At 39.1% G+C, this 14,137-nt stretch overlaps 1 protein-coding gene across 1 annotated transcript; it reads right to left on the minus strand.

Annotated features, from left to right (window-relative positions):
- Positions 1-478: 478 nt before the first annotated feature.
- Positions 479-13,784, minus strand: LOC116677052 (serine/threonine-protein phosphatase 4 regulatory subunit 1-like; the record flags this gene model as incomplete). Its single annotated transcript, XM_032507754.1, is given in 21 exon segments — positions 479-620; positions 1,193-1,330; positions 1,514-1,634; positions 1,913-2,013; positions 2,283-2,444; positions 4,336-4,521; positions 4,681-4,767; positions 5,171-5,484; positions 5,580-6,079; positions 6,321-6,445; positions 6,677-6,723; positions 6,726-6,834; positions 7,014-7,079; positions 7,737-7,844; positions 8,538-8,684; positions 8,892-9,034; positions 9,222-9,328; positions 11,556-11,599; positions 11,601-11,686; positions 12,152-12,196; positions 13,741-13,784. Coding segments are annotated over 21 exon segments (2,785 nt in total), but the record flags the coding sequence as incomplete, so codon positions are not given.
- Positions 13,785-14,137: the final 353 nt, after the last annotated feature.

Here is a 14,137-nt window from a genome sequence, read left to right on the forward strand (position 1 = left end):
AAAATCCATTAGAAACCAAGTGACTTGATCATACTAATTAGTATTGTTTCCCATGCCTGATTAACTTATCCTCACCTCCATTGTTTCCATAGACAGACCTGGCTCACGTTTTCCTTCATTCACATGGGCCATATACTGTAGATTATTTTGAGTTGATCCCACATTCACCTTCTTGCTGCCACAAATACTTGCTAGAGCACAAATCCGCAGCAGAAAATAGCCCGCAACAAATGCAACAAAACCGTACCATTTGCTCAAAGCTACAGTGTTTAGCGGTTTTAAGAAATAACTTTAAAAAATGAAACTATTTATTTGTGACCGTTTTTAAAAAGATTTACTTCTTGAATGAGAATCAGTTGAAAAAATTGAACACAGTCAATTTTGGTGAACTAATTTGTTGGCAATAACAAAAATACAGGATATCGTCAGCCTTATCCTTAAAAGACAACATCAATCATTATTTTATTTAAATTTTTACCTTTCTCCATGACACTCTGTCGTAGAGCCTTGGCCACCAGTACGCGGACATTGGCCACCGGGTCTGAGGACAGGCTGAGCAGGCTGGGCAAGAGGTGCTGGCCAAACTGCTCCATGGGCATGCAGTCCTCCTCCACTATGGCCTACAGTCAACACAAAGTCACACAGACAGCTGAGTTAGACAGCTAACCTAAGACAGGAAGAAGGGAGTCAAGAGGCATTTTATGAATATGAATCTCTGTCACAAGTGCTGACAGATCAACAATGTAATCAAACAGAGATGTTGACAAACTCATGAACTAATAGTTCTCCTCTACAGTATTACTGTAATACATAGCTGCAGCGCTTCTCTGTCATCAGGTTGTCTAACATGAACATTACATAGAAAACAGTATAAAAGCATAAAGTACTATTCTTAAGAACATATTTCACCTTTACTCATGACAATGTAAATCCAGAAGCTTAAGAATCTTGAAAATGTTTTTAAAGAGAAATTAAAAGGAAATGGCATTAACAATGTTCCAAGAATCATAAATGGGATCCTTGCTCTGCCCTTCAACTTCAGAGAATAATTAATTTGCCATTTCATTTTCCCCATTGTAACTTGGACAACCATCAGACAAGCAATCAAAGAGGTACACAGCTATTAAGGGAGTTGAAAAACATATAAAGAGACAACACTGCTGCTTCACAAATTCCTGCTAAGTAGAGTTACAGACCTGGCAGATAAGGCAAAGGCCTGTCGTCCCACCCACTTGGGACAGTGGCAGAACCTGACGGTGAGCTCATTGATGAAGTTCAGGCCCAGATCATCGGCCCCACATGCATACAGCTTCTGAAGGATCTCTACAACCTGAGATCACAAGACGTGATAACACACTTTTAAAAATAAGATTTAAAACTGCAGTTAATCTATAAAAAAAAAAAATGCAAATTTGTGTTTGAGGTGGTTAATTTTGTCAACAAGTCAGAACATTAATCACAAACCTACAACACGTACGACTATCATCAAAAACAAATTCAATAATGTACTTACCAGTTTGTATGAGATCCACCTGACCTCTGAGACTTTGTCAGAGCAGAGTGTGAGGGCTATCTGTCTGAGGTAGTCAAACACGTCATTGTGGCTGTACAACTCTATGATCAAGATCAACTGCCTGGAGGGCAACAGCGAGAGACAGAGAGAGAGAGCATTACAGTCAGGCAAACATGCACACTTTCCTATAAATAGAAGTACAATATAGTGAAATACAAAAGGTCGCAATTTGGAATAAACCGTTTAGGTGATACTGTAAATTTACTTGAGAACCCACATAGTGTTACGAGAGCAGAATTCAGCCGTGCCATAGTGTCTATGAGCAAGACACCAATCTGGATGAAAGAGTCTGTTAAAATCTAAAACGTAATTATTTCTCAATTGGAAGAGGAGACATACTCTGCCAGCTCATATCTGAATCTCCAGTTACGGCTGTTGTCCGTCACCATGAATTCCTGCAGCTGGTACAGGTATTCTCTCCTCTTGTCTGCGTGCAGCAGCTGCAACAAGAGGATGCACATAAACCATTTAAGTTATCTAGTACAACCTGTAAAGCAATCAACTGTGATTTTCTTCTTTAACCGGAAAGCAAAACTACTACTTTTGTCTTTATCACAACAGCAGTGCTGAAATCTAATGTCCCAAACTGAAATGTATTGCCTCCTGCTCTGTAATGCTCAAACAATATGTAACAAGACCAACTTACTTATGTTATTGTCAAAAAGTGTTCTCACACTTGGATTTGCAATATATAAATCTATAATCTCACTTTGAGGAAGTCGTAGAGGTGTTTGAGCACGCCAATGCGGACCTCGTCCAAGTCTTTGAGGAAACCATTGAAGATAGGCACCAGATCAGCTGCTGTCAGCTGGTCTCCCAGGATAACTGCCAGCTCGTGGATGGAGAAAGCCAGCGTACGCCGCACTTTCCACTGCAATTGTGAGGGAAAAGAAACACACACACAAGGATTAAATCACCAGTCGTGAAAAAAACCTCCTATATTGCTTCTTAAATAGGAAAACAACCATTATTGGTTTATTTACATTTACTGATATTGTTTTTACTGAGAAACCAATTATCTGAACCCCTCCAATGACTGGTCTGAATCCATTGTACAGTGCAATGATGTCATGCCAACACAATGGTATTCAGTGCAGTGATGAAGTAATGACTGTGTGACTGAGTGCTGTCACACCATCTCTGCTGCTGTTAAGTAAAGCAACGTTTCTCTTAGCGCAGGCAGTTAAACGTGTTATTAACAGTGTCAATGCAAACCCATTTTAACAGCGTACATTTTTTAATCGCAAGATTGGCGTTCTTTTTAGCCTAGCAAACTTTGTACGTTTTTTTTCCACATGCTGTTGCAACAACTAGTAACATTAGAAAACTACAACACCACACCGGATCTAGCTAGACCGGAAACAAAACAGGCACGCCGCACACACGTTGTTTGGGCTTGCAAGTCGGCCAAAGAGTAGTAACGTTACGTTGTGAGTGGATGGCGAGCGCAAGACGCTGAAATGGATGCTAATAAGATTCTGGATGGAAAGTTTACTTTTTAAAAGTTGCCAAATGGTTCCATTGACAAGACCAAAGTGATTTGTGTGTTTTGTCGTCGGGAATTGAGCTATCATCGCAGCACATCCAGTTTGAAATCCCACTTGATGGGCAAGCACACAGGTGACGCAAATTCCCCTACAATGCATTATTTTCACTATTTTATTGGTGGACAGTGTTGCAATGTGGAGAGATTATTTGCTCCAAGTGAGAATGTTACGTGTGAAATTGAACACTACAGTAGGCTGGATGCCAATGTTTTTTCAATAAAAAAAACATTTGCACAAAGCAAGCCGATCCACTTTTCCATTGATAAGAGCATTAAAATGAGGGGAAAAAAAGGGACAAAAAGAAATCAAGGGACGTTTAGAATAGATAAAATTGTGTGCTTGATTGCAAGTTAACTATGACATTAATGCAATTAAATATTTTAATCGTTTGACAGCACTAGTTTCTTTCCCTCGTAGAGTTCCCTTTCTTGCTCTTCAAGCAATGCATTTGTACATGTGTTAGGTTACTCAAGTCCAGCCAAAAACATGAAGAAAAAAAACAACATGCATTGTTGTGAATAGGTTTCTTATGAACATGGTTGAGAGATTTTCTGGCAAAACCTTAAAACAATTAACCCTCACTCCCTTTACTAGCTTTAATACCGAAATATACAAACAAAGATTACATACATGGTAGTTGCAACAACCAGAAGAAAAATAAGTCATTCAATCTACTTTGGTCACTCATTTGTGTCAATTAAACAGTACATTCATTGCATTGTTTTATAAAACTTTGTTATCTTGTGATTATCCACTTTGTTTTCTTGTGTAACACATAATTAGGTCATGTCATGCTACGTCATTTAGCTTCGATAACCATGTAATTTTAACAGCCATGCCAATAAAGCTAAGTAGAGTAATTCAATAGTGCAATTACAAAGACCAACTTTTTGGAAGATATTTAGGGCAAAATAAATTTCCTACACTTAAAACAATAAAATCCAATAAAAGGTATAATAATACATTTAACACATCTTAATCAATTTCAAATGCTACACCAGTTCATGATGACTACATTACATATGACTATATGTAAAAATCATCTCAGGACAAAAGTCCTAGAGCTTCGAAATCCAAACAAATTAAATATTTTAAATTAAGCTTTACATTAAGAGAGGGGCTCATATTTCTTCACGCGATTCAACACTCCTTTTGGAATCAAACAGCTAATCTAACCCCACATTTCCTTTATCATTTTCCCATTTCTCTGCCTACCTGCACATCAGTAGCGAGGGTTTCATATGTATCCTTGAGGCAGTGCCAGTTCTGTCGTCCCAGAGTGAGCGCTACCCCCGGCAGGCTGAAGGCACAGTGTTTGGCTATCTCTGTATCCACTGTCTGGGCCCGAGCCGGGTCAGTCATAGAAAGGTACTGATCCAACAGCTGCTGGGGGATGACATTCTGGAGGTGGGGGGGGAGAGATGAAAGAATATGATGAACAAACAGGAAACTGGGTTGCACAGGGAGAGGGTATTTGATTATACATGTCTGTGCCAATCAATACCCACTGTGAGGTTCTGATCAATATTTCCCAGATGTATGATAGAAGTGCTGACTGACCTGGATTTTGGGCTTATCCTCAAACACTGGGCTGTGAGCAGAGTCTCCCTTTCCATCCTCCTCCACACTCTCAATTAGTTCAGACTCCTGAGGAAAATACAAATACACACACATTAGGGAACAAGCCAACTCACCACACATTAAAGAAGCTGAAATGTCTTGTCACTCTTCTGAAAAACACACCCAAGCATTCCTAATGAACTACATTAGCTAAGTTTTTAATGTTAAACTCATAATTACTGTTGTTTTTTTTCAAACTTTGACTTACATTGTTGATTTAGACAAATATATAGAAATATTTAAGATTTGAAACCAAATTTAAAGCACACAGAGAAATATGTTGCTGAGCTATAAATCAAAACTTACACTCATTTACTCATTGTGTTAAGTATAAATCCAGCTTTGAGTCTATGTGGTTACTGAGTATATCTGTTACACCATATAACAACAGTTGACATAACACACTGCAAAGATCTGAATAGTCTCATACTAAAATAGGGGAGCCAGGAGGAGACTCTTCCTGGTCCTCCAGGGTCTCTGTCTGCGTCTCTTCGTCCCCTTGCTCCTGGACAGGGCTTGACTCTGAGGCTGGAGAAGTTTCTATCGTTTGCTCCTCTTCTGTGGGACTCTCTTCCCTCTCAGACTGAACCTCCACAGATTTGCTCTCCACGGACACACGGTCGATGTTGTCCTCGGGCTGCTCTTGTGGCTCGGGTTCAGTCAGGCCGTCATCTGTCGGGCTGTCATCTTCTGGGCTGTCGAGCTGAGCTGCCTTTAGAGCCGCTGACAACACCTGGACTTGAGCTGGATGTAAATTCACATGCACAGCTCAATCTACATGCCAATACATTGCCAAAAGTTTACAGCTCATCTTATGTAATCTGGTTCTGTATACCCACCTTGTACATCAGGGTCATCCATGTGCGGTTGCAAACAGTCCAAGACTTTCTGGATCTGGTCACTGGTGGCTTTGCCAGGGCTGGGCTTGGAATCAGGACAATCAAGTTCCTCTTTCTCCTCTTCCTCTATCACTTCCTCTGATTTTTGACAATTTAGCATCTCCAGTTCCCCACTGATGTCTGGTAAAGGAGATCTCCAATAATTGAAAGAATTAAAGTTCTCATCTGTCTGCTCTGTGTCTTTTGCGTTCTTAGCGTTGTTTGTAGTCGTAGGGTTAGTGTTGCTGTTTGAGAACGTGCGGATGAAGCCGCCACGCATCTCCCTGGGAACAGAAGTGTGGATGTCATCAAAGTTGTGCATTTCGTCACTGTCAGCTGTTGACACGTGCTCTGGGGACGGTGTGGCACGGCCGTCCTGGTTGGGAGGTGTGTGAGCGATGGTTCTTCCTGTGTGGCAGCCACTAATGTCGGAGCAGTTCAGAGAGTTTAGGGAGCAGTCGCTGAAATGAGAGTAATAAAATGTTTAGGAAGAGTCAGCTCATTCCTCATATCTAATACAGAATACAGGGAGAGAGGATATACTAAATTGTGTATTGCCAAAGCATATTGTTATAGTACTGCTTAAACACAGATAATAGAACTCTCTAAAATAAATAACAATGCAATTTCTGCCAAAGTTTGACCTGCTAAGATACATTATTCATTACAGATTCAGTGGTGATGAAGGTCACAAAGTCTTACCTGTCCAATGTACACCGGGGGACCTCTAGTAGGGCGCCATCCTCTCTGAAGTGAAAGCCTGTGCTTGAGGGATTGGCAAAGGTGGAGATGAAGCGTCCTAGAGACTGAAAGGCAGCCTGTCGCACCTAAAAGCAGGGCGGAGACATTTTCAGATTTTATGTTTTCAGAATGCCAGTTTGTTATAACTTTTACTAACCAGTATAATAAAGAAACAAGAAGATGCTTGCAGTGGCAAGGAAAAAAATACTTTCAGATATTAAGTAGCAATTTCTCGATTTTCAACATAGCTCAGAGGAAGTTAAACATAAATGTGCTTGTAATTTTATGCAATACAATTTTTCCTGTGTTTGTCTTACCCAGCGAGACTGGTCACTGATGAGGCTGATGAACAGGGGGGACAATTTGCACGTCGCACCTCTGGGGAGGTAGAGTTGGAGACCATCATGAAGCACTCAGCACAGGCTTTCCTGATGCCCCACAGACTGTCTGAGCATAGATCAAAGAACTTGGGCATCTAAAAAGAAAAAAAATATATAGGTCAGAATAATTTGAAACTATTATTGAGTGTTTGAACTGTGAAGAGATTTTACCAATAAGTAAGAGTTTAAACAATGTTAAACTATCATGCTAAAAGAATGAAATGGAGTTGTGGTTTCAAAGATTTCCAAGACAAAAAGTCTTGGAGCTTCTCACCAGTAGTTTTTCTGTGGCCTCCTGACCCACAATAGAACAAAACTCTCCAAAATTAGCGGCACAGACCTGTAATACACAATACAACATAATAATGAACAACAAGGCAAAGTTCAAATGCCAAAACAACAAACTCCACAGATTACAAGGTTACAGATTAACTTTGTGCAAAAGAATACCAACAACACATAAAAAAGAAAGGTTTCACACATTCTGGCAGCTAGAGTATTAACAGAGAAGAAACAATGAATGGTGGTGATTTTAAACAGTTAACTGATCATATTTTTATTTACATGCAGTTTTGGGGGATAACAATTCTAGATCCCATTTCCTATAGCTCTTACTTATGTAGACAATCTAATTTAAATTTATTATAAACACATTAATAAATACAATAAACACTACTTAGTTACAATAGTTCTACCAGTAAAAGAGTTCAGATCATTAAAATAAATATTCCTGCTTTCAGAGGATTTTAAAAATAACAATTTGACCACCTTTGCAGTTCCTAAATACCCTTCCCCAACTAGCACCAGTTATGCCAGAGAATTAATATTCCTCACAGAAAACAACAGTATAGTGTAGACGAAGGTGATGCGCAAAACAGAATTAAGGCTGGCTCAGAGTGTTATTGAATTCATCCTGACACAATCAAAATAATTGTGGTGACTGCATACTTGACTTTTGAAGTGGAGGAAGAGATGAAAGGGATTTGGAGGTTTTTACCTTCCGGACTTGAAAGAGTCTGGCATCGCTGCACAGGTCACAGAAGCGTGGCAGTAGTAGATGCTCCACTGTGTCTTTGCTCAACATGGTGACAACTTTACACATGATCTGTAAGACAGACATATGGAAAGCATTTCAGTGCCATAATAAGTCAGATAATGCTTCAATAACATAACTATTCTGCACTAATGAAAGAAGTGAAAGATTTAAGCTGAAAGCTTTTGCGGAGAACTAAACAATGTGCCACAGAAGGAAACAATCGGGGTATAAAGAGTAGAAAGGGGAAAGAGGAAGCGTGTTGGTGTGTGTTCAAGGAGCAAGTCATGTGTTTTAGGAGGCTGAAACTGAATTGAGAAAACTTAGAATGTAATCAGTGAATGGAATATAAATAAAATAGAATCGAAATAATGATTACAACTCTTAACTTTGATCCTTTGCATTAAATTTAAAATAAGCACAGCAAATTCAATTTAATTCATGAATTCAACAAATGCGTTTTTTTCAACTTTGACAGTTCAATAACACATGACAAATTACAGGTTATACAACTGGAAAACAATCTCTGAAGGCATCCATCATGTTACTTCAAAATAGAGGCCTTGTTTCTCCTTTGACTGGATCAGATAAAGGCCTTGACGGATCACAGTAAAGCAAGAAATTAAATCCACTGTGCCTCACTGCATTTTGTCTAGTACAATATAGTTTTCAGCTAAATTTCATTTAATCCTTATTCTCTGATAATAAATCTGACTTTTTTTTTCAATTAAATCACTTGCTTAAAAAATAAGAGAGGTTTCTTACAGCAACTGCTTCAATTTTGTAGTCATCGTCACTGCTGGGTTCTGTGAGGTCGAGCAGAACTGGACAAACTTTGGTCTCCATATCAGCTTTAGAGATGAGGCCTTGCTCCAACAAGACCAGCAGTGCTGCCTGGCTGGTCTTCCGCACCTGGAAAAGATTGAAGATGGAAGTCTTTCCCTCTTGGTGTAACTCTTTTCACTCTTGGTGTAAATAAATCTGACCAGTGAACTTTATTTTTTCTACATCTCCAATTTACTAAAAGTTGAGAAAGAGAGCTCATAGAAAATGACAAGTGGTAATTGTAAAAAAAAATAATTGTAAAATGAGTAGAAAAGTAGTACATTTGAAACCTACCTGGTTATTTGGATCAGTGAGATATCGGACTACAATGGGGACCAAGTATCTTGAGAAAGCTGCTGGAAAGTTGGGCCGGCTCTCGTGTAAGAACATGGCAATGTTAGGAACCTGCTCCATCAGTTCAGCTCGCACTGTGGGCTCTGAGTACATACATTTGAATATAAACTTAATGTACAAACAAAAAATGTGTGCATTACAGTGCAACAAGTGTTATGTGTTCATTGTGTTTGATTAAGATGTTTAAAAAGAGAAAAAAGCACAGTCAAAAAGCGTAAAGATTATCTAGAGAAATCACTACTTAATTGATGAAAAGGAAAATTCATCTACCTCCATCTTCTGACATTCTGGCAACTGTCTCCATGACACTGATAAAGTCATTTTCATTGTCACTGAATTCTCGAAGCACATCAAGCAGGCCACGGGCCACGATCTGCCTAGGAAGCAACAGGAGCGTCAAGTTAGTAGACTGCCTGCCAATACCTACAAGTGCTGAATGCACAGAGCGTAACACACAGCACTGACATAGCTGTCAAGTGCATTACACACACACACACACACACACACACACACACACTTGGAAATGACAGGAGGGCTTGAACCCTACAAAGCCGAGAATTAAAAGCATGAAGACAGGAACTAAACAGATTATTGTGGCGACAACAGAGCTCTGTTACATGTTTGCAGACTAGGACTACGTGGAAAGTACCACATTAAATTCACAGATTACACAAATATATACAACAACCAATTCCAATGAAGTTAGGACGTTGTGTAAAACCTAAATAAAAACATAGTACAAGGATTTGCAATTCCTTTCCAATCTATATTCAATAGAATACACTAGGGTTGGGCAATGTCCCCTAAATTGGCAGACATGTGTACAGTAAAACATTGCGACGGATGATGATATCATCGTTCGAAACAAAAAAGTAGCTTCGACTTAAAAGGGCCCTATCTTGCTGCGCAGCACAGCACAAAGCCCAGCTTAAATGTCTTGCTAGTTTAAGACTGATGCAGAACTTTGTCAATTTCCTGTCCAGCGTCCATTGGCACAACCCTAGATTACACTACAAAGACAAGATATTTAATGCTCAAACCTATAAACTAATCATTTTTGGCAAATATTCACTCATTTTGAATTTGATGCCTACAACATGTTCCAAAAAGCTGGCTCAGGGGCAACAAAAGACTGGAAGTTGAGGCATGCTTAAAAAAAAACAAAACAAGAACATCTACAGTCCAAATTCATCAAAAGACTCAGAGAATCTGAAGAAACCTCTGCATGTATGCGGCAAGGCCAAACACCAACACTGAATTTTTTTTTTTTAAAACAATTATTTGACAATATTGTGACTGCGATATAATTTGCAATATTGAGGGAATGATAATTTTTTTAATCCTTATTCTCCTTTTCATTGAAAATATTAAAATCTAAAAAATAAAATGTATTATGGTGTAATTTTTGTGAGACTCTGTACAAAACAAAGATGTTTTCTTTAGTCTGGAGGATACAATTTGTAGGCTGTGACATCTCCACAGCACCAATACCTCAATACTTCATTCAGAATGGTTTGACGCTTATTTTGCCTTTAACAAAAAGAGACCCACCTGCAATATTGTGCCAGATTGTTATCAGCGCAAAGTTCAAAAGTCAGCTTCTGTGATGGCATGGGGGGGGGTTAGTGCCCATGGCATGGGTAACTGGCACATCTGTGAAGGCACCATTAATGCTGAAAGGTACATGCAGGTTTTGGAGCAACATATGCTGCCATCCAAGCAAAGTCTTTTTCAGGAACGTCCATGCTAATTTCAGCAAGACAATGCTAAGCCACATTCTGCACGAGTTCTAACAGCGTGGCTTTGTAGTTGAAGAGTGGGGGTAATAGACTGTCCTGCCTGCAGTCCAGACTTGTCCCATTGAAAATGTGAGGGGCATTATGAAGCACAAAATACAATAAAAGGAGACCCCGGACTGTTGAGCCACTGAAGTCATACATCAAGCAGGAATGGGAAATAATTCCTACAAAACAACAATAAATTTGCAAAAACAAAACAATAATGTACAACAGTTTGAACATTAAATATCTTGTCTTTTTACTGTATTCAATTGAATATAGGTTAAAAAGGACTTGCAAAACTTTGTTTTCTGTTTTTATTTACATTTTACACAATGTAAAAGATGAAAACATCTTCACATCGCTTCTTTGACAAGAAGTGACATCGGTCATATGTCCTTGATAGTTCCACTAGGTTGCAGTCTGATTTTTCATCGTTGTGGTTCTTTTTTTAACTCTGTAAATAAGTATTATGAAAAGCTCTATTTAAATAAAATGTATTAATATTATAAGCTCTGTAGAGATCCGTTTACGGTCAACCTCAGCTGCAGAAGCAGTTAGTTTTGCTTCATTTTATCTCTGAAAGCAAGCAAGCAACAGTGAATAACGAAAATGAAGAGTAATCAGAGTTCTAGTCAACTTCTTTGGAGTAAAAAATAAAAATTCTGCACTACAATACGGATCCCTTTTGTTTACATTCCACTATATATTTGACAATGCAGCCTCACTGCCGAAAAAAACCATGAACATCCCATTGTCTGTCTGATATTTAGCCTTTTGTCTGTTTCTCAGAGTGTTGACAGCCTGGCTACGGGACTTCACTTACCTGTTGAAGACATTCTCACTGAAGGCATACTTCTCCCTCCCCCCCCAAGAGGAGTAAGTTGTCTTGTCCTGCATCGAGGAAGGCTGTGATGCGGATTCCGTCGCACTCTGAACCATAGTCATCAAATCCAACTGCACCATGATGTAAAAGAAAATTTTTGTCACAAAACTGAAACCTCATCTCTGAAGCACACAACTGATGCCTACAGAAAAACATTTGAATTGAGGGCTGACAGATCCACCACAGGGCCATGTTGATGAGGAGTCAGGCTAAATGCCACAAAGAAACTCAAATGTGTGAGTGTACCAGGAAGCCTCAGGTACATTATTATTCTGTTTAATGTTTCAACAATAAATAAAGACTAGCTTTGCAGTATGACTGCTAATTATAGCATGGCATAAGACACTGAAATACTGTCGACAGCTTTATATATCATAAGGTCAATGGGGTTTCCCAGAAAAAATGACATTTCTATATACCTCCCTGCTGAAAGAGGAGGGGAAACAAAGTTCCACATACAAAATGAATCCTCAATTCAGGTTTTGTTTAATGGTTGTTTTGTGATGTTGTTAACAAATTAAAAACCAAGTACTCACAATCATCCAGATCATCATGGCCATCTTCAAAGTATAAAGATAGACCTGCAAGCATAGGGCAGTTAAGAGGGTGAATCCATGGTGCATAACTTTCATCAATATAACATCATTCATGCCCCTTTATTTTCCGACATGTGGATTATCTTCTGAGAAGGCAAGTGTTGGGAATAAAATTGCTGCTAATAAAAGCTTAAGGAACCTCTGATTACAGTGTGGTGTGGGCACTTTTCCTATCTATTTTATGTATCGTCTCTATGTTTTTGGCAGACATGAGACACCACCTGACTCCATTGCCTCAGGTGCAATTTTTCTATTTCATTTTTTGTACCAATTTTCTTGTCTCCTCACCTATTTATTGTCTCAATACCTTTTTAGTTACCGTATACGTTTGGTGTATATATTATTTAGTAGCTTTATTTTTTCTTCGTGTTCATTTTGAATAACAGAGCCCATGAATGTTTACGGTTTATTTGCTCATCTATACTGCGCATCTGCCCATGCATTTTTGCTGCTGTGACAGTGTGTAATGTGTAACAACATCTTAATTTTTCACGGTGTAATTACACAGTGAAAAAATGTGAAAACATTTAATTTCCCCCCTGGGGATCATTAAAGTCCACGCTAATAAAATAAAGTAATTTGTTACTTTGCCTTAACTACAAAAAGTTACTAAGCCAGAGCTTCTAAAATAATTTCTAAACTAACTTAGTTGGTTGAAAATGATGCTTCGAGCTGGCTTCCCAGTTCCCACTATCACGCAGTTCAAAGCGATAAACACAAACTAAGACATGTCAATGCATTACCAGATTTTGTGTGTGATAACGTCACTGATTTGTTTTCAATACCATTTCTGATTTGTTTTCAATACCACTCACACATAAAGATAGGACAATAACGCAGACTAGTGTAGTCAAAAGAAGAGCCTAGAAGAAGTCCCAGAAGGAGAAGCATGTGCTGGGATAACCATGTCAGTGTTTACAGCTGGGCTGCAGGGGAATGTGCTCCAACTATAACAACAACTCCTTTCTCGAAAAAACACATTTAACGAAGTGTGAAGTAAACAACGCCACGTCTAGTTAAACACAAAACCAAAACATGATGACAAAAATATTCCCTTTGTAATGGTAAAAAGGAGGATTTGGTCAGCTTATAGCTGGAAATGACTTTAGCAATCGGCTAACGTTAGCTAGGTCAACTCGCTAGCCTTTGCTATGACAACAATTCGATAACAAACACGACTGAAAACTGCGGTACTGTCTAACTACAGAAGTGAGTGGTCATTTTAAAAAACGTACACAAGTACTGAGTAGTTATTGTTTAAATGTAGTCTCAAAGTCACACATGTCGATACCCATGAGTAGCTTTCTTTAGCTAGCTGGCTAGCAGTGCTAAGTTTGCTAACAAGGCTTGTCCAGCGCTTTCGCTTGACTTGGCTCGCCTTAGCTCGGTATTTACACTGTGAATACCACAAATACAGCACAGTAAGCCTCTATTTTAAACACGTATACGTTGTAGACTACAATGCAGATTTTTAAGTTCCAACATAGCTTAAAAGTATTGAAGAACACACTGTTTTAAAAGTGCATTACCTGCCATCTTGAGTATCGGCTCGGCTCAGCGGGCTGCCGTCCCGGTGGGCTTACCACCGCACAGCTGTCACTCAAACGAGGCAGCAAACTACTTCCTGAAGGTACTTCCTGATGCTAGGATACACCGGTCAATAACTTTTTAAACAACCCAAACCGATAACCGTTTCTCAGATGGGCACAAACTCGACATAACTGGGCGTAAATACAGCCTGTGGGCAAATCTTTGACGCGCAGAAGTCAGCTTCCGATTCGTAGCTTCCGATTCAGCAGTTAAGGGGAAACTTAACGCTGAAGTTAGCTTCCGATTCGCAGCGCCAAATCGGCAGTTAGGGAGAAATGACTTATATTGCTGAGCGACTGTGAGGCTTTCACAAATCTGAAGCGGCGTTTTAAATAA

This window comes from Etheostoma spectabile, unplaced genomic scaffold (assembly GCF_008692095.1).
Source record: "Etheostoma spectabile isolate EspeVRDwgs_2016 unplaced genomic scaffold, UIUC_Espe_1.0 scaffold00004273, whole genome shotgun sequence".
NCBI lineage: Eukaryota > Metazoa > Chordata > Actinopteri > Perciformes > Percidae > Etheostoma > Etheostoma spectabile.